This window comes from Zingiber officinale, chromosome 6A (assembly GCF_018446385.1).
Source record: "Zingiber officinale cultivar Zhangliang chromosome 6A, Zo_v1.1, whole genome shotgun sequence".
NCBI classification, from domain to species: domain Eukaryota; kingdom Viridiplantae; phylum Streptophyta; class Magnoliopsida; order Zingiberales; family Zingiberaceae; genus Zingiber; species Zingiber officinale.
In genome coordinates this window covers 17,676,111-17,697,525 of record NC_055997.1, presented here as the reverse complement: position 1 = coordinate 17,697,525, position 21,415 = coordinate 17,676,111, and the positions used below count along the sequence as shown (strand labels likewise).

The 21,415-nt window shown below is 36.2% G+C and overlaps 2 protein-coding genes across 8 annotated transcripts; both read left to right on the top strand.

Moving 5' to 3' along the window:
• The first annotated feature begins 3,299 nt into the window (after positions 1 to 3,299).
• LOC121994655 (uncharacterized protein At2g29880-like) lies at positions 3,300 to 4,689 on the top strand. Its single transcript, XM_042548613.1, has 2 exons — positions 3,300 to 3,307; positions 4,092 to 4,689. Exons 1-2 carry the CDS (start codon positions 3,300 to 3,302, stop codon positions 4,687 to 4,689), a joined length of 606 nt encoding a protein of 201 aa, XP_042404547.1.
• Positions 4,690 to 7,114: 2,425 nt separating this feature from the next.
• On the top strand, positions 7,115 to 14,945 carry LOC121995974. Of its 7 annotated transcripts, none has more exons than XR_006115947.1 (8): positions 7,124 to 7,231; positions 8,273 to 10,408; positions 10,532 to 10,589; positions 12,395 to 12,543; positions 13,073 to 13,159; positions 13,312 to 13,526; positions 13,735 to 13,913; positions 14,000 to 14,087. XR_006115947.1 is itself a non-coding variant. In XM_042549766.1 (8 exons), exons 1-8 carry the CDS (start codon positions 7,163 to 7,165, stop codon positions 14,340 to 14,342), a joined length of 2,679 nt encoding a protein of 892 aa, XP_042405700.1. In that variant the 5' UTR covers positions 7,124 to 7,162; the 3' UTR covers positions 14,343 to 14,945. The 7 variants fall into 7 exon arrangements, 2 of the variants coding, with proteins under 2 accessions (XP_042405699.1, XP_042405700.1); XR_006115944.1 differs by having other exon boundaries at positions 13,292 to 13,526; XM_042549766.1 differs by lacking the exons at positions 13,312 to 13,526; positions 13,735 to 13,913 and adding an exon at positions 14,217 to 14,945 and having other exon boundaries at positions 8,273 to 10,253; positions 10,329 to 10,408; positions 14,000 to 14,128.
• Positions 14,946 to 21,415: the final 6,470 nt, after the last annotated feature.

Below are 21,415 nucleotides of genomic sequence, written 5' to 3'. Positions count from 1 at the left end.
ATTTGCTACTTGATTATTGTGTGATCGCCGATCTGTATGTGCTTATTTTATTTTTGGGCATATTTTGTTTGTATGTGTGATGGTAAAAATTAATATTTTAATTGGATGAATTTTTGGTGTGTGATATGGGATACCCAGTTTTTCTTTGTGTAGTGTTATCACGTTTATGAGAAGGTGCTGCAGAGGACGCTATGGTTGGTCAATAGATTCTTGGAGAAGTTGTCGAAGGAGATCAACAAATACAAGTTGTTGTGCATAGTGCTCATGTCTATTTTCAATAGAGGGGATGGCAGGAGTAGTAGCGACAGTAAGAGGATGGTTGAGAACATTCTCAAGTATATAAATAAAATCCTCAGCTATAGCTACAATAGGTTTGTCATGTGATGGGCCTTTTGATTGACAACAACTCTTTGAAAGATTTTTTTTTAAAAAAAAAAAACTCTATGGAATATGTGGAGGAAAAGGAAACTCTTTTTTTTAAAAAAAAAATATATATCCGCTACAATAACGGCTCCCCTAGTGCCGGCCCCACAAATATGGAGGGAAGTACATGTATGTAACGACCCAAATTTCCTCAATTAGAGTCATAAAAGTAATTTAAAAATATTTAAAAATGCTATAGAAATATTCTAGGGATTTTTAGAAATTTTTAGAGTATTTTTATGTAATTTTTGGAGGTCGTTTGATATTTTTACTAAACGAAGGAAGTTTCGACAAAAAAATGTCCAAGCCGAGAATTGAACCCACGACCTTTAACTCGGTCAAAACCCAACTTACCAGGTGGGCAAACAGATTTTTCTGTTTAGAAAAGGTAGCTAATTTATTTAAGATAGTTAACAGAATATTGGATTATAAAAGGGATAAGTTGATCTTGAATTTGTCTGTTTAGAAAAGGTAGCGAATTTATTTAAGATAGTTAACAGAATATTATAAAAGGGATAAGTTGATGTTGGATTTGTTTATTTAGAAAAAGTAGCGAATTTATTTAAGATAATTAACAGAATATTGGATTATAAAAGGGATAAGTTGATGTTGGATTTGTCTGTTTAGAAAAGATAGCGAATTTATTTAAGGAGTTAACAGAAATATTAAGTTATAAAAAGGGATAAGTTGATGCTCTGTTTTCCCGTGACTTAAATCATTCTCTCCTTCTCTTCTACGTACGATGGCGGAGCTCGGGCAGAAAATGAAAGGGAGTTAGGGTATCATCTCCAGCGGCCGGCCAAGGTCCTAGATGCCCTTTTTGTTCGGTTGTGAGTCCAAGAATCAAGGTAAGTGCTTCCTCACCTGCAGTAGAGTAGCTTCGGATTCGTGTTGGCTTCTCGTTTTGATTTTTAAGGGAGTTAGGTTTTGTGCTTGCTGCCGTGTGTTCCAAGGAGAGAAAGGGGATGATTTGTATAAGTTTGAGCATGTAGTTTGGATTCCTTTGCCTCTATGATCAAGTACATCAGATTCAGACATGTTTAGATTTGGGCATTTGTGTTCGATCAAATTGTTGCACTGTCCTTGTGTTTAGTTGCCGTGAGTTTTAAAGAAGGAGCATGTAGGGGGTTGAGCACGTTGAGCATTCGGTTCTTTATGACTTTCTGCCGTGGCATTCAGTTTCAAATTTAGTTTGATGCATAAAGTTTCAGATCTAGTTTCGTGCATGTTTATGCTAGTATAAATGCATTCAGATTTACTGTACATTATGTTTTTATGTATGCAAATTAGGATTGGCATGTCATGAGTTTTATGCCTTAGTTTGGGTGCATGTGTTATAAACAGATAGTTTAGTTCTAGTTCTTAAAGTATGCAATTTTAACGTTCTACAGATTTAGTTTTTGTATAGCACCTTAATTTGATTTTTTTCCTTGCCGTAATGAGTTAGAACAGCCCTTTTGAGCATATTCCTGAGCAGTTATATATATGTTGTTTATTTCAAGATTTCATAATTTTTTTCCTTTGTATTAAACCTGTTGTAGCATGTTTGAAGAAGTTAGATATGCTTTCTTTTGATTTGTCTCTGATATAGCATGCTTATAGAAGTCAGATTTTCTTTCCTTTGATTTAATCCTGTTGTAGCATGCCTATATTCTTTTAAGAGTTTAAGAAAAATATAAGAAAGATAAAGAAAAGAAAGAAGAAGGACAAGGCCTTAAGTAGATCCCAAAGTCAAGACTTTAGGGATTTTGGCACACAAGGTGCTTAAGAAAATGCCGAGGCATTATATAGAAGTATTAAAAGATAACAAGTATTTTACTTTTATCAGTGGCACTGTGCTGGACTCTCAGTTGTCTTTGGGTTAGGCTCCCATAGTCGTCCCTAGGTTTAGATAACCTAGTAGTAACGGCACGTCGACGGTCGCCAAATGGGCCGCCGAATGGGTCGGGTCGTTACAAAAGTAAAAGCACAGTTGCCGGGCCCAAGAGAAGTTGATTATTATTTTGAAGTATTATAAGTATAAGTTTTTGAACAAGTAAAACGAGTTTTACATAAACATAAAGTATTAAAGATTAAGTTAGAACAAATGAAATAAGTTGCATATGGTTCTAAAAATCAGTAAGTTTAGTTCCTTATTCTACCATGTTTATCTAGTAGATGAGTAGTTTTCATGTTTACCTATTAGATGACCAGCATGATTAACTATTAGAATTACATGAGTAGATTCCTTAGCTTTTCTTTGCTATTAGTTTGACATGAGCAGTTATATTTATGCTTTATTTCTTTTTAGAGCATATAGTTTCTAGTTCTTTTCGTATACATGCACATTCGTGATTTTGTGAGTTAGATAGCGCTTACTAAGCAAATTTTGCTTATAGACTACACTTCCTCTTACTGCAGATAAAGGAAAAGAAAAGATTTAGCAAGGAAGGTGACAAGGTGGCGCGGATGGTGTGTGATGCCAAGACTATGGAAGCCTTGGGACTTAGTTTAAGAATTTATTAAGATTGTCATTTATTAAGAATGTATTAGATGAGTCATTTAGTCTTCCGCTGTTAGTTAATTGTATGTTTTTATTTTGTTTCCGCTATTCATTACTTGCTTGATTTGATTTCATTAAAATGTGTGGTGATGTTATTCCTTTTATGTGTTTGATATGTGTTCCAGCCGCCTGTGGCTGTGTATATTATGTTATGTATTAATGATTATGGTCACCGGTATAGGGGAGACTCTGCCGAAATTTTTTTGTAGGGTTTCCATGTGATTTTTAATCATACCGGTTAAGTAGAGTTAGTAGTTAAGTAACGGTCATCCTTAGAGAGTAGTAGTAGTAAGAAGGATGGTCGTTACAATGTAGGTGCACATGCGTCAGGCGCATGGTGAGGTAAACCCCAAGTCATCAGTTTCTAAGAATCGACCCCTGATTATTACGCTAGAGATGTCATGTGTCCACCATTTGTGCTACGCCTGGGGGGCAAGGAAACTCTTTTTTAAGAAACTACAAGACGTGGAGAGTGAAAAGGAGAAACATAAAGTATATGGAGGGAAAGTCCAATCTTGCACCATTTTTGTGCAATTAATCCGTCTTGTTTCCTACTTTCTTTTGGTTCCTCTATCTTTTCTATCTAATGACATGTGATTTTGAATGGTACATGATTCATTGTCTACTACTTGTTTTGTTGCCTATTACTTTTCTAGATTCATATACTTAAGTATTCATTTTCTATCTTATGTATATTTAAGTGATATTACCAATGGGAAATTCACAAGATAAATATAATGTATGGACAACTGAAGAGAGCAACGAATTAATAAAACTCATGATTGAAGCTGCCACGTAAGGATGGCATGATAGAAATGGAGTTTTGAGCAAAAACCATAGAAACAAAAATATTGCCAGCTTTAAACAAGAAACTTGCAATCAGAAAGACTTTCACACAATATCAAAGTTTTTTAAAGTGGTTCAAACAAAGGTACAACAAATATTGTAAGCTTATGCGTCATAACTCTGGTTTTAGATGAAATCTTAAGACAAAGAAATTCACAGCTCCTAAAGAAATATGAGAGGATTATTTTAAGGTTAGTATTTTTATTTAAAATAATAAAATTTACATTTATGATTAGAATTATAACCAGTTTTAACACCTACTATTTTTCATTCTTTGCAGTCTTACTCGAAACATGAATTATCAAATAGATACTTTTGAGGATTATGAAGATCTGCGAATTGTAGTTGGAAATGGAACTGCTACAGGAAAATACTCGATGGGACTAGGAGATGACACTGATATAAGAACATTAGAGGTGGAAGGAAATCGAAGTACTAATTTGTTAGATGATTACATGTTTGATTACAATACTAGTGAATTCGTGCAAAGTGATAGACAAGAATCATCATACGATCCTTCATTTTTTGAGGAGTTTGCTCCACCATTACCATCTCAACCCATAAGTTCAAAAGTTCCTCCAACCACTAGAAAACGAGATAGGATTGTGCTTGAAGGAAAATCAAGTACATTCATGAATACTAATGCAGATGTTATGTATAGACTCTCTCACACTCTTAAGAAGGTGGCTTCTAAAATAGAATCAATAGGGAATGTAGGTGAAGGCTGTTGGGATGCTATCAAGGAGGTCCCAAACTTGGATCATCGTACTCGATACAAAGTATTTGATTTGCTTAATACCCAATCAAAGAATATCGATTTCTTGAAAATGACCATTGAAGAGCGTTCACAATGGATAGACTATAAATTGAATGAATGAGTGAATTTTTGGAGCATGATTAGTAATAATTTTTATTATGTTAAAATTATGTTATATTAGTTTGAATTATTTTTTAGTGATTGAACTAGCAACGATTTCTTTGTTCGGATTATTTATAAATCTATAAGTTTCAAGTTAATTATCAATTATATCTTGTTATGGTTATAAGTGGAATCATTTTCATAAATTATTAGAGTTTATTTTTAATTTTAATTTCTTGTTTGATATCAGGTGGTTCAAACATCAACATGCATGAAGTAGAAGAAAAAAAATGGAAGAAGAGGTATTATAAGAAGAATTAAATGAAACGGTTAGGTATTTGTTGGTGGAATTTTATAGGATCCTATGTATGTTGATTGAGCATATAACTTATATGCGTAGTGAACATCTCCATCATCCCTTAAGTAGACGACCAATAACTTATAAAGGATATGATTATATTCATAGAATATTAAAAGAGGATCCTACACACTTTCGAAAAAATTATAAAATGCACCTTAGTGTATTTTTAAAATTGTGCAACATCGTCAGAGAAAAAACATCATTACAAGATATAAGATACATTTGTATTGAAGAAATAGTTGTCAAGTTTTTACTCGTTATTGGTCACAATACTCGATACTCTTTGATTTGTAAAATATTTGATCGATCACACTACAACATTGGCCAAAACTTCAGCAAAGTATTACAAGCATTAAATAACATTGCGATAGATATGATGGCTAGACCTAGATCTGTAGTGCCTAAGAGAATAAGGGAGAGTACAAGATTTTTTTCCTTACTTTAAAGTAATGAAATTCTTCTAGTATTTTTATTACTACTATTATTGTTATTATTTTATCATTGTTACAAGATTGCATTGGAGCTATTGATAGCAATCGTTTTCTAGCAATGGTGCCTGAACATGATAATAATAACTATCATAATCGTCATGGAATAATTCCTCAAAATGTTTTGGCTGCTTGTAACTTTGATTTAGAATTCATATATGTACTTGGTGGGTGGGAGGGATCTGCCCATGATTCAAATATTTTCACAGATATTTTATCAAGACGTAATGGGCTTAAAGTTCCACATGGTACATATAGTTTGTTCTATATGTTACTTGCTAATTTTATTTTATTTTATTTTTGTAATTTTTCAAAATTGCATATGTTATTTATATTTGATCATTTGATTCCATGAACAAGATTTGATAGGTAAATATTTTTTAATGGATGGTGGATATTCGAATTGGCATCAATTTTTAGCTCTATTTTGAGGTGTGCGTTATCATTTCCAAGAATTCACTAGACAAGGTCATCATCCATAAAATGTAACGGAGTTGTTCAATCTTCGTCATGCCTCCTTAAGGAACGTCATTGAGAGGGTATTTGGAATATTTAAATCACGATTTAAAAATATTCAAAACAGCTCGTCCATTTTCATATATGACACAAGTTGAGCTTGTTTTAGCTTGTATCGGATTACATAATTTTCTTCACAAGAAATGTCATTGTGATGAATTTCATGTTGAACCAAATAATAAAATTTCATCATCTTTGCCAGAACATGTTCATGATGGTAATTGTTTTGATCAATTATTTGATACTCAAGAATAACAATGAGCAAATGTATGCATGAAGAAATACAATAGCAAATCGAATATGATGTTCATCATATTGGCAATAATGAACCTTAGATTTTTTTTCTTTTTCATAAAAGACTATTGAAAACATATTATTATTTGAATATTTGATATTGATATTATAGATCATTAAAAAGTATTGATTAATTAATTATTTATGTTTAATTAAAATTTTAATTTCTATAAATTGAATATGAGTTATTTGTATTTGTTTATGCCGTAAAAGAATATTAAAATGTGTGAAATAAAAAAGGAAAATAAAAAATGATAGAAATTATACTTTTATTTGTTTTCTAATTTTTTTATAATTTTTAAATTAAAAAAATATATGAGAATAATCTTTTTTTTTCTTGATAGTCATATTATATTTAAAGGGAGTGTTAGATAATAACTTCTAATATATCATTAAATTAAGAAATATATAAGTTTCTATGAAAAAATTTAAAATGTTGTAAAAATCTTGTAAAAAAGTTTATAAAATTCTATGGAAATTCATAACTTTATATAATTCTATAGAATTCAATAAAAATATATCAACTCTATAAAAATTTATTACTAAAAAAATCAATAAAAATCGTTAAAATTCTTGATTGAATAACCCCCCAAGAGACAATGGAAATTTGGCAGGCAAGTTTTTCTTCAATAATTTAATAAATATCTTTTCTGATTTATAGTAAATTCCAGTTTTATGGCATAACTTAACATTGCATTTATTTAGTTGCGTTAATTGGGCCGATCTTCGATAGGCCCAGATTACATAAAAGCCCACGAAAGCCGGAAAGCTTAAACCCTAAAAACGCACCGCGCCTTCCCCTGCATCTCTCTCCCTTTCTCGCGTGCACGCGCATGGGATCTCTCGCATCACTGTCGAAGTGGAACCCGGAGGATGATATCCTGCTCAAGAATGCTGTAGAAGTAAGTGCAAAGCTGTTAATCGATCTCTTTCGTAATGCTGCCGATTTGCTAGGACGAGGATCGGGTTTCTTCTTTCAATTCGGTTTTCTGGCAATTTTTTGTTTGTCAGGACAGATACTTGTTTTTGTTGATTTCAATTATTTGAATTAATGCGTCGTGATACTCGGTTTTACGATCGATGGCACTGACGGGATATAATAAAAATAAATTGAGATCGAGTTTTTCAGTATGTGAAGTTTTTTCCTATTTATAACTTCTTAGAATAAATATTCATATCTAGAATATCTTTTGAAATTGAGGTAAAAGAAGATAAAAGAGAAAGAAAGTTCATGTCTTCATGGAATTATGTGGGTTCCGGATTTGTAATTATGTTTGGCAGGCTAATAAGTCATCAGGTAAACAATGGAAATGACTTAATGGTCAATCTCATAAGTAATTGGAATTGAAGCAATTTTACTTTCATATAGTAGCTAATACATCATCTACAGGAAATAGGACTCTTGAATGATTAGGAGACAGATTGGTACATGGCACAACCATCATATTGTCCAAAGTAAAGATGATAACCTTAGTTTCCGGCAAACCGTCTCAATCCTTCTATTCTACTGGTCCATTGGATTACTCATCATAATAATGTAATTTAAATCGTTAGCTTATTTCACATCTATGTGACTTTGTTAGGCCACAAGAGTTCCATTCTCTGTAATCCTGAATCGCTTGTGTAACAATAGCACAACATTTGTCTCAAAGTTCCAGGATACGATCCTTTCTTACTTTTTGCAATCCCAAATTTCAGGTCAATATTTTGTCAAACTAGTTTAGCATATGATATAGAGAATATTGAGCAAGTTAATTTATCAGTGATCTAATTGGGCTTTGTCATATGTTTTGAAAGATCCATGCTCTTCTAGCTTCTTTAGGTGCTGTTGATAATGGTTAAACTAATATATCTATAAATTTTTGCTTTAGGTGTCATGTTTTGTTTGTTTGTTTTAGCCTGGTATTCTTTACTGTTTGTTCTTCACAATGGTTATTCCACAGGCAGGTGCATCTTTGGAGTCATTAGCTAAAGGTGCAGTGTGTTTTTCCCAGAGGTTCACCCTTAAAGAATTGCAAGACCGTTGGCATTCTCTCGTTTTTGCTCCTGAAACCTCATCAGGGGCCTCAACTCGTATGCTCGAATATGAGGAGTTTGCTACATGTTTCCCTAACAAAGTTAACCGAGCTTGCAGCATAAAAGGGAAATATTTGGAATCCAGGAAAAGAAAAGTGAAGAGTGTGAGAAGTCTTTTCTATGCCAAGAGGAAGCGTATCAGAAGCAAACCATTTGAGTCAAGTAATCGTGACTTTGCACACTATTCAGACATAGCTAATGAAAGTATTTATGGCTGTGGAGATCAATTAAACCTTCAGAATCAACATCATGCAGATAATATTTTTCCAGCTGAACATATATTGAACTGCCATGAGTCCTCACAGACCGGTTATGACAATGAACAAGGTGTCTTTCCAGAAATACTTAGGTTTACCTCTAATACTATAAGGGGTTCTGATGCTCATCCTACCTGCCACACTGAGCATATTGGTTCAGTTGAAGATGAATGTTGTCCCAATGGAATAGTGGATAGGGGCTATCTATATGATTTCAAAGATAATGTTTCACTCGAGTTAGTTGACAAAGAACAGTTGAACAATGAGTTTTTGGAGGAGAATCTACCTTCATTCCATGTTTCTAACGATGATCTTGAAGACAAATTGATCCAACCATTGCCTACTGATGACTCATGTGACAAAGATGCAACAGACACAAAACCCTTAGTTGCTACTTCTAAAAGTGAGAATTATGATGCTATTCAAGAAAACAATAACACGGGCACACATATTCCTGGATCAGGAGACACAGTCCATCAGGTTGGATGTTCATCTACTTTACCTGTTGTGCCTCCTTTAGGGGAAATTAAAGACATTCCCTTAGAAAATATGCCTATGGATATGCATCTTGAAAGCTCAGGAGTTGTTGGAGTTGATGCTAACATTGATAAATTAGGATGCAGTAATATGTCCTCAAATGCCACTCGGGGTGATGTTATCTCTGATGTTGGATTAAGTTCACCTATGATCCAAGAAAATGACCTCATGGATTTCTCTAGTGCATTCATGGATTTTTCTGGTGATGATGGTCTCATGTTTGTTGATATTGGCGAAAAAGATACTGGAGATTCATCTTGTCTAAATGGACTAAGCTCCATTTTCTTAAGTTCTCCTAGTGATTCACACGAAGATTGTCCAGCTAATTCAAATGATCCAGAAGATATAGTGAACTTGGATGGTTTTATTAAGATTCCTGATGGAGGCTTTCTTGATGAAGCAAGCAAAGACAGTCATCAGGTTGATTTCCTCTATAAGAATGATCTAATTGACCAATATTCCTTGCAAAATGTGCCAGTTGTATCTTCAGAAGTCTCACTTTCTGCTGAACATCATCAAGGACCTCTAATTTGCACACTGAACACTGAGGACCATGATATACCATGCAATGATGATTTTCTTTTACCTACTCAAACAGTGACGCAATTCTCTTCGCCTACTAAATCATTGTCTAGAAATGTTGAGTGTTCTTTAGGGGATTTTGGCAAAATAGTACAGGAACAACTACCAAATCCACAACCAATTGTGTCTAGCACTGCATTACTGCCTTCTTCATTACCCAAAGTAGGATTCTTGCACTTATCTAATGATGGCAGGCTAGAAGCTAAACCGTTTGAAAGGACCATCATGGCTGGTGTATCTGGAGATGCAGGCTTTGATGCTAATGAAAGAAAGGCTTGCATACAGCCTATATTATCACATTCTGTGGCAGGTGGTTCTTTGCATGGAGAAAATGCAACTCATAATTTAGAAAAACATTGTAACTTTGATGCTTCTATCAATCCATCTCTGGATAATTCAGCCCCTGGACATGATCGTGATAAACATTACACATTAATAGCTGGTGGTTGTAAACCTGAATTTGATATACAAGGTACCATAGAAAATTATGCTCCACCGCATTCAGAACTAGCTATGTCTAACTTGGGCAATTCACAACCCATCCCAGCTCTCTCTACTTCAGATCAAGAGGTTCAGGATTCTGAAATTGAAGATGATGTACCCTATTTTGCTGATGTTGAAGCATTGGTAAACAATTCCTTCTGTGTGAATCAAATTGTACTTCTATGCATACAACCTTTTCTAGATCTTGAAGATCCAAATTCTGATTCATATTTATATGAAAATTTAATTATCTTTTTACACTTGCAGATACTTGATATGGATCTAGGTCCATATGATCAAGAATCTTGTCTATTTACCAAAGAAGGTAAAACTGCAAATATTACTTGCGAACTTAGCTTGTTATATAATGCATTTGGTTGCATGCAATAGAGGCTTTTGCATGGGAAATTGATATATTTTTTTGGACACTTTTTCAATATGATTCCATGAGATAAAGTAATACAATCACACTATCATAGCCAGAAAACTTGGTCGAGTTGCTTCAAATTGACTGAGTCTGATTCAATTTTACTCAATTTCTTAGGCATCTCAAGTGAAATATAAGATAGAAAAAGGAAGAATACAGTAATTTAAGCCTATAAAACCTAAGATTGAGGGAAAATCTTTGAAAATTATAGAATCTCAGGTGAAATTCCAAAATATCAGATGTTTCGTCGATTCGATGAAGCAACTGTGATGGTGGATTTGGGTGCTGTTAGCATATGGCAGTGGGACATCTACTCACACAGGGTTGAGGTTGTGAGGGATCAAATAATTCTTTAGATTGTGAGAAGGAAGGGATGGTGGTCGAGTTGTCGGACGTGAGGAAAGGTGGGATTACGAGGGAACAAACAAACTCATGTGTTACACCTGATGTTAGGATTCCTTTTTGTTATATACTTATATTTAGTATATAAATTAAATGGTCAAAATATGCTTTAATAAGTATATAATTACCTAGTATAATACCTGATTCTGGTTACATACAATTACTTAATAATTCTACTATTGACTTAGCTGACTTAGTATTTTTGTAATTGTATATGGTTAATTATTATAAGTGAAAATAGTACTTATTGTTTTGAAATATTGTATACAATTAATACTTTTTAGTTATTATGAATAATTAGGATTACAAATATTGTATATATTAAGCTGAATACTTCAAAATTTAAAATACTCCTATTATTTGATATGTTGTCATCTAACAACATTCACATATCATTTTGAAGTTAAAATAATTTTATTTTAATTAAAAATGTTGTTGAAGAATTTAATTAAAATAATAGTTTTTAAATCATAATTAGTAAATAATATTATTTTTTATTAATGATTAGTAATCTGAATATTTTTAAATATGTTATTATATTTAGTAAATAGTAAAAACTACATTGTTTTTAGTTCAAATAATTTGTTATAATTCAACAGTTTTCCTACTATTAATGATTTACTATTAAAATATTACTTAAAAAATCCAAATGAGTTTTTGCTATATTAATTATTTTCAATATTAGTAGTCTTTTCTGTTTGCTAAGTAAATAATATCAATTAACAAACAATCAATATTTTGAATTTATATATCAAGAATAATTGAAACTTATTTGAGATTGGAAATGAATAACAAACAAATTATTGTCTATTATTTGAAATATTGTAGGAAATTATATTTTAGGATGTTACTTTGATAAGATTCTATCTTTATTTTTCCTGACATCCTGTATCGGTCGGTATAATGCTGCTAATAGAGTTTAATGTTTGCCATTGTTATGGTTTTTAAATTTGTTTACTTATGCATTAAATAATTTTATCTGTTATTCTATTTATTTTTTATTCCTTGAGTCTGATCCCACTAATTCTTATGATATCATATGCGTGTTTCTTGAGTTTTTAACTGATCAATACCAATACTAATATGATTCCACCCACTATGCACACTATCACCTATTCATATGACTAGTGAATGGCCACTTTCTTACTTATTCTCTTCAGTCTGTGGTCCCATTGATTTTTTTTTTCTTATTATATATCTATTACTATATGATGGTATAAATATGTGGATAATGTTATTTTTATAAAATGCAATTTCTTTCTTCCTTTAGTGCTTGCTCTGACTCTTTTGTTGTTTATCAGTTTCACTTTATCAGCCTCTAGAGAGCAGGAAGGCAATAATGAAGTTGGAGCAAGGCGCCCGTTCTTTTATGAACAGGAAAATATCAGTGCACGATTCGTTTGCAGTTTTTTATGGTCGCTTTATGAAGTACTTCTTTAAAAAGCGTGAGGTACCTATTTGAAATATGATAACTCATTGTATATTGCTTCTTGCTATTTACTTACATAAATTATCTCATTCTTAAGCAGTGAAATGTAATGAATACCATCTCGTATCTGGATCAACGTTGCAAATGTGGCAAAATATTAGCACTTTTTGTAGCATTATGGGCCTTATTGTCATTTGTCCTTCAGCTGCATCTCTATTCTCCTTGAATCTAAATGTTTTAATGTTGGTTGTCTTTCATCATTCTGTTTGATGTATCCCAGGAAAGCTCTATGTTTTCGACTTTTCATATTAATAACTACCCAGCCTTTTGAGATTGAAATACTTTGTTGTACATGAACTTGTTTCGGAGACTAGAAATAGGATCTAGTAAGTTATCAATCATCAAGAGTACAAGGTCTAGCTTTAATCATCACTGCATCTTTCTAGCATTGCCTCATGCCTGTGCCTCTAATGTTATGCATGTTATTCATTGACATTTTCTAGAATATACAGGCTATGCTATTAGTATATGACTTTTCTTTAACATGAAGGTTCTACTTGGGAGAGGGACAAGTGAAAGAGAAGTTGATATTGACTTGAGAGAAGAAGGACATGTTAATAAGATATCTCGACGCCAGGTAACCACCACCAACTTACTATACATGTTTTTTTTTTGAGTCTTTCAGTCAGGAGATTTTGTTTCTTAGTTTAATCATTTAAGCAATTCCTTCCTTTTGTTGTACCATAATGAACTCACAAGAGGCCCTCAGGGCTATGGTGCTGTGGTTAGATCTCCAAGTGTGGATCCCAGGAATCTCAGAGCTGAGACTCAACTGCAGGGGATTTTTCTTCCAATGAGAAGTGGGCCTGAGAAAATGGGTCATCTAAATAAGACCACCACGAGCGCATCTCGATTTACCTTGGTGGGGTGGGAAACTTCCGTGGACCGGGCCGGTCACCTCCAAGATTAGTGTCGGTGCAGATTATGAAATAAATAATGAACTCGTAAGAGATTATGAAATAAATATTTATCTACATGCTTTAAGGATTAAAGTTTAATATACCTACTTAAATTATGCATCATTCCAATTTCAATTTCATTTTTGATGGTTGAGCCTCAGAAAGAAATTGAATTTAGTGTTGGTGCAGATTGCTAATGCGTTTATAAATCGTGTATAAATTCTTTGACCTGAGATGAAATGTTATCTTGCAGTAAACAGGGACAGACTGAAGGGTGGGCGTGTAGAAATCCTAATCAAACTATGTAACAAAATAATATGACAAATAAATAAAAGGTGTTTGAGAAAATAAATTATAAGCGGCCAAATGTTATTTGACAAACATTGAAATTAGAGGCAACCATGATGTGCTGCAAGGTCAAATTTTTTTATGGTCTGTGATCAAAATGTCCAAGTGCTCCTTTCTGTATGATATTGAACTCACAGTAAAATAACATTTCTTTATGTTTGTTCTCTAAGGCAATATTTAAGATGGAAGAAGATGGATCCATTTTCTTAAAGAACATCGGCAAATGTCCTATCTTTGTCAACAGCAAAGAAGTTGCAACAAAAAAAAGGATACTTTTAGATTCTAGTTCATTGATTGAGGTATGAGATTTTCACAATGATATATTTTTCCATGAGCTTGACATGCAGGAGGAATCGATCAAATAATGAAATTTTCTCATGATTGTAGATCAGAGATTTCACCTTCATGTTTGAGGTGAATGAGAGTGCTGTGAGGCAGTATGTTGCCAGGGCAGCAGCGGCCCATCAAAGCCAGGTTTTGAAATTTGACTGGTTACCTGATGAGAAACCATAAGCAAATCCAACACCAACATTTTCACTCTTTCTTCCTCCACTTGAAATCATTGTGTCCTTCACGTATTAACATCCACATATGTAGTTAAAAGCCCAGCTGCAGTAAATTTGTTTATACCGTATTTTTGTATTAGGTTTCCATTTCTATTCGAGTCGATCCTTCATGTTTCCATTTCCAAATTAAGTCTGCTGATTGAATCTTTTTAGAGTAGACTTATAGATTTCCAGATAGCCTCAATTGATCAATCTCACACAGTGGTCCATATATCAATTCTTGAATAATGATTCACTGACTCAAGATGCTTGTGGAGGAATGCTAAGATTGAATTTTTGAAGGTCGCAGCAGGAGAAAATGAGGCAGATCCCAAAGTTGTTTCAAAGTTGACAGACAGGTAAGTTGTAAAGTTGATAAAAAAACTGCAAATTCCTGCATAATTAGAATTGTTAATCTCCTCTTTCTGTGAGGAATTCATTCTTTTTTCGATGGTCATGGCCTCTTTAGTCTGTATGTATTTATCAATCGCTATTGTGGCTTTGTAATGCTTTTACATGTGTGAAGGTTGTTTTTTCTTGAAGGTAATTAAGTAGGAGGGAATTAGGTGGATGGAAAAGAAAGTAAATGAATTGTATTGTATTGTTTTGCTTTGTGTGTGTTTTTTTTATTTAATTTGTTTCACTGGTTTGGCCAGTACAGAATATGAATTTAAAAATAATATTATGCATTATCTTGTGTGTGTGATGCATATGTTTCATAAAGAATACAGAAGAATGTGATGTATAAAATCAATATATAAGAATTGAATTGTGGGTGGATGATTACATTCTCATTCCCTTTGTTAATGATGCAGTGCAGAGTTCTAATTGCGTTTAATTTATACAATTGTAATTGAATGCTTTATAATTGAATACTTTATGAATACCTTTTATTTATTTTTAACATTGTAATTTTTAAAACTAAATTGTGGATGTTTGAGAGATTGAATGGGCGTCTTGTTGCTGTACGGTAGTCTGGGAGTTTCATTTTAAGTGTATGAGCATTGATATTGATGTATGACTATTATAACGTATTCATGAGATATCTAATGGGTTAGAAGATGATAAATTTATTATAACAAGTAAGAGAATAATTTTTTATAGATATATACTATGGGAGGGAGTGGGGAATTCGTTTTATCTTTTAGTTAACTTCTCAGTTGATTATAAGTTAATTGATTTATTTCTTTTGGGATGGAGTGTGAGGGGATAAAACAAGGTAGTCTGGTGTATGAAATTTTTACTATATGAGATTTTAGGCAAGGAATCATTGTACGTTATTTTATTTTATTTTTTTATAAAAGATTATTTTATTTGAACTCGTGATTTTTTATCATAAAGTAATAATTTAAGGTTTCCCTTCTAAATGTTGAATGTAATATTTTTTTTTTTACAATGCGTAAATATTATAATACTCAAATGACGTTACAATTAATGTAGATGCATTCATATATTAATAATATTCAATTCTTTTAATACGGTTAATGAATAGATTTTATAAAAAACATTAGAAAATAAAAAAAAAATTTCGGATATAATGAGTTGACCGTTTAAATAGATATGGGTGTGTTAAGAGAAATGAAAATGGATATGAATATGGGTTAATAAAAGGGAACTGTAATTACATGTTTTTTTCCTAAAGTGACATGATTTTTAAAGAGAGGTAATTGATGCAGTAATAAAAGGGTTCATTAAGTGTGGATCAAAGGAAAATGATAGCAGCCAATGTAAAGGTTAAAATTAAAGAGATCAACATCCATAGGACCAACAGGCTCATTAAATGTAGTCGAGCGGTGCTCTACATCAAGAGTCGATCGATAACGAGATGAGCCAAGCGAAGGTGCGTGTAGATGATTGGATCGCTATTTCGGTCGAGCGTGAACATACTATCTAGACTCGTAGTAGGGAAGAGCAGCTGAATAGAGGAATACTCAGCCAAGCAAAGGAGAACTCGACCGAGCGGCTATCCCGCTCGGTCGATCAGCAGGAACGCTGACGTGTATTTGGATATACTTTTAGGAGATGACATCGCCGACACGTGGCATAGTCTACAGGCGGATGGTACGACGGACAAATCAGAGGACGTGCCCATGACAAATTGGAGAACGTGTCCATGACCACGTGTCCATGATTAATTGGAGAACGTGTTCGCAACCAATGGGAGAATGTGCCCACACCTCGAAAAGAGAGCACGTCGTCCACCAGGGCATTATATAAAGGGGGTTCGTACACCGGCGGAGGTATGCATAATTCACTTTTTACGCTTGTGTTACTGTTGTTCCATCTTTTTCTTCATATAAGTTACTGACTTGAGTGTCGGAGGGCCAATGCCGAGGACCGCTTCCCTTGCCCAGCACTGACATTTATCGTGCTTGCAGATCGGAGCGTGGTCTACATCCAGTCAATATAGTAGTCACATCCCCAGCTTTCCGTCTCCACGATTTTCGGACAAGATTATATTGGCGTCGTCTGTGTGAATGTATCCTGAATCCGAAACATGAAGATGGAGGACGCTGGATGACTCACCACAGTTACTTTAACAAAGGAGGAGCTAGATGCGCTGATACAAGCCCGAACGACAAAAATAGTGGAGCAGCAATAGCAATAGGCGCTGGCCGATCGCCATGTGCAGGAGCTCGCGGCCTGAGCAACAAGTCATCTACTCGGATATGGAGGCCGAGCGAATCATGTATCCATTCGGGGACATAGTAAGAAGTCGGCCGACACATACGGAGACGCACCCCACGCGTCGATCCCTTTCCATCGAGCCTTATTCCACACTCCAACATAGGAGCTAGGTCGAGCGGAAAAGGAACAAGGATCCTCCTCGAACGAAGCGCCCATTCAGGACGCACGTAAAGGGAAAGCGTCAAGGAATGATGATTCGCTCGAGCGAATCAATCAACAATTTTCTCAGGAAATCTTGGACGACCCTTTGCCAAAGCACTACACCTCGTTAACGATCGCTAAATATAATGGAATGACTGATCCGAACGACCACCTGACCCAGTCTGATAACGCGGCCACACTTCATCAGTACATCGACGGGGTAAAGTATCAGGTCTTCCTCACTACACTTATTGGGGCAGCGCGGCGCTGGTTCAGACAAATGCCGATTAGTTCGATTCATAGTTTCAAAGACTTCCAAGCGACTTTCTTACACCACTTCGCCAGCAGCCGTCACTACCAGAAGACGAGTGGCAACCTATTTTCCTTGAAACAAGGGCCTAAGGAGGCACTGAGGGCATACATCAAGCACTTCAATCAGGTGGCCATGGATATTCCATCGGTCTCCTCGGAAATATTGGTGAACGCCTTCACCTAAGGGCTCATCAAAGGAGAGTTCTTCCGCTCACTCCTCCGGAGGTAGCCGAAGGACTTCGACCACCTGCTCAGGAGGGCCATGGAATACATATATGTGAAAGAGGCCCAAGCAGCAAGAAGAAAGGAGGCATCGGCCGAACCCGTAGGAATGCTTGAACGGTGACCACCTAGTAGCCATTAGCCACCCAAGGGGCCCCGAGCGGGAGGTGCACAGCAACACCAGGAGCCCAAAACGTAGGTCGTACAGTATGTGGTAGCCAGTCGCCCAAAGGTGGTCAAGGGAAAGGTATGGACGCCAATGTTTTGCTCATTCCATCAGTCGGCAACGCACAACACGCGCGATTGCTACGATCTGACGCCAATTTCGAGCCTACCGACTCCTCAAGGATATCGCCGTTGATCACTATTACCCGATCGACATAAGAGTCGCCGATCAGCAAAGTAGCGAGACAGCGATCGAATGGCATCTGAGCGGCGTCATCATCAGCCTTAAAGGAGAAACAACACAAGTCCCGCCCGAACTTCTGCTGAGCAGACTAGGACCTCAGCTCTGGAGGAGGAGAACCAAAACAACTCCGCTTGAGGAGAGATTGGAATGATGGTAGGTGGGCCAACCGACGGTGACTCAAACCAGGCGAGGAAGTTGCATGTCGACGCCTAGAAATACACACTGTAGGATGCAGCAAGGAAAAAGCCGAGGGGCCTGAGATCATTTTCGGCCCCCGAGACCTAGAAGGAGTGGAGATCTGTAACGCCCCGCCCCTTCCTGCTTAAGCTGACGGGGGTTACTTATCTTTTCTTTTTAAAACAGCGGAAGTCTTATCTATAGTATATTTTTTTTCTTTAAAACTTTTTCTTTACTTTTAAATCATCATCACTAACTACCTATCATATGAGTCACATATGATAGAACTTGAAGGGATAGAACTTGAAGGCTTCCTCTCGAAATTTAGTTTTCTTGGAGAGGAACTTAACTTAGCTTTTGGAATAAGGAGAGGGAAGGGCTCTTGGTTTCGGTGAAGAATGAAGAAGGAGAAGGAAGGAGGAAGAAAAAGGAATTTAATCTCTTGTTTTCTCAATCCATTTATCCCTTTGTAAATGAACATGTCTTCATTCATTCCCTCAACCCCTCTTTTCCCTCATTCCTTTAATTCCCACGAAAATAGAGAGAGGGAGGGAAGTAGGCAATTTATCTTTTGCTTGCTTCTTCTCTTAACCAAGAGGAAGAGGAAGTAAGCAATTTAGTTTTCTCTTGCTCTTTTGCTTAGTTTTCTTTTATTTTCTTCTCACCTTTAACTAAAATTCCATTCTTTTCTATCCATATATTATTCATTATTCTAGTGGTTATCATACATCAATTTATCTCTATTATTTGTGGGAGGTTCAAGGTTCAATCCTTGACCTCACCCCTTCTTATTCTATTTTGGTTTCTATTTTCTTTTATTCTTTTTATTTCTATGCTCTAAAGAAAAATGATACCCGTATACTTATTTTATAATTTCGTGGGTGTTACAAGATCCCTCACGACGACGTCCTAATTATCTGAATGGTAATAGCTAATTATAATATTCACTGGACCTTTGTTGATACAGGAAGCTCGGTGAATATTATATTCAAGAAGGCGTTCGACCAGCTGCAAATTGACTGGAGTGAGTTGCAGCCAATGACGACCCTACTCTACGGGTTCACAGGCAATGAAGTATTACTGATCGTCCAGATTCGACTGGCCATATCACTTGGAGAGGAGCCGCTCAAGAGGACAAGGAGCACAAACTTCATTGTGGTCGATGCGCCGTCTGCCTACAATGTTATATTGGGACGACCTGCCCTTAACGAGTTCCGAACGGTAGTGTCCACTTTCTACCAAAAGATCAAGTTTCCTATGGACAACAAGGTGGGCGAAGTAAAAGGCGATCAGCTAGCCACTTGACGATGCTGTGTCGAGATTGTCAAGCCCGAAGCAAGAGCCGTGCGGAAGGCCCCTCGCTTGGAAGTGAACGCCATCAGAGAAGAACCTCCCACGCTGGTTTACGAGGAAAAGGAGGAAGTCTATATTCATCCCAACCGATCGGAGGCCACCACCTTCATCGCTGCCGACTTGATAGAGGAGAGGAAGGCAGAGCTGGTCACCTACCTTAGGCGAAATCACGACGTATTCGCCTGGTCGACCCACTAGCTCTCGGGCATCTCACCAAGTGTAGCTCAGCATGAGCTTCATGTCCGATCGGATGCTCAGCCTGTGAAACACAAGAAGAGGGACTTTAGTGCAGAGCAGATCCAGATCATCTGGGTGGAGATAGAAAAACTGTTTGATGTCGGCCACATCTGCGAGGTTCAATTTCCTAGCTCGCTCGCCAACGTCATGCTAGTCTCCAAGCCAGGCAACAAATGGCGAGTCTGCATCGACTTTTGTGATCTGAACAAGGCTTACTCGAAGGACTTCTATTCCCTGCCCAGGATAGACCAGATGGTGGACTTCATGGAAAGCTGCAAACTAATCTGCATGCTCGACGCATATCAAGGTTACCACCAAATGCCGCTCGTCCAGGAGGATTAAGAAAATGTCAGCTTCATCACTGTCGACGGAATTTATTATTACAATGTCATGTTGTTTGGACTGAAGAATGTCGATGCCACCTACCAGATGCTGATAAATAGTGTTCCGTCAACAGATTAGCCGCAACATGGAGGTATATGTTGATGGCATACTAATAAAGTCCCTCTGAGCTGCTGATCTTTGTGTCGATATTGAAGAAATATGTCGAACTTTAAGGATGTATGGGATAAAGTTAAACTCGAACAAGTGCTTGTTTGGAGCAAGGAGCAGCCAATTCCTTGGATACATCATCATCGAACAGGGGATCAAGGTGAATCTGAGCAAGGTGAAGGCACTAAGAGATATGCCCTCGCCTCGCAACTTGAAGGAGGCCCAACGGTTGACCGGACGGATCACCGCGCTATCAAGGTTCATCTCCAAGTCATCTGATTGGAGTCATCCGTTCTTCAAGATACTGCACCGAGCGACCAAGTTTCAGTGGGATGCGGAATACGACAAAGCACTGGAAGAGCTTAAAGGGTACCTTAACTCCCTGTCTGTATTGGCCAAATCCATCGCTGGCGAGCCACTTTTGATTTACTTGTCATCCACTGAGTATGCGGTCAGCTCGGCATTGGTGCGCCAGAATGGCTCAGAGCAACAACCTATATATTTTCTAAGTCATATATTGAAAGATGCAAAGTCACGCTACACCTGTCTCGAAAACTTAACATACGCGCTAATACTCGCCGCTAGGAGGACTTCGTCCGTAGTTCCTTTCACATCCGATCATCGTGATGACCAACAGTGCATTGGGAAGAGTCCTTAACCCAGAGGCATCCGGATAACTGATCAAATGGATAACTGAGTTGAGCAAATTCAACATAAAATATCAACTCCAAACGACGATCAAGGCCCAAGCCTTAACTGATTTTGTCACTGAGCTCCAGAACACCAAGCCGGACGCGACCTGGAAAGTATACGTAGACGGATTGTCCACTCGGTAAGGTAGTGGAATAAGCATTCTCTTGATCTCGTCACGAGAGGACAGGATGCAACTGTCCATGCGGCTAGACTATCGGGCTACCAATAATGAAGCCGAGTACGAGGACTTAATAGTCGGCTTACAGGCCGCCTATCATGTTGGAGCAGTAAAAGACATCATCCACTCAGATTCTCAG

Excerpts from the sequence above, each read along its gene's own strand:
- LOC121995974 (XM_042549765.1), top strand. The coding sequence starts at position 7,163 with ATGGGATCTCTCGCATCACTGTCGAAGTGGAACCCGGAGGATGATATC. Across the intron at positions 13,160-13,999 it reads ATAAGATATCTCGACGCCAG|GCAATATTTAAGATGGAAGA; the intron begins GTAACCACCACC and ends TTGTTCTCTAAG. Across the intron at positions 14,129-14,216 it reads ATTCTAGTTCATTGATTGAG|ATCAGAGATTTCACCTTCAT; the intron begins GTATGAGATTTT and ends TCATGATTGTAG.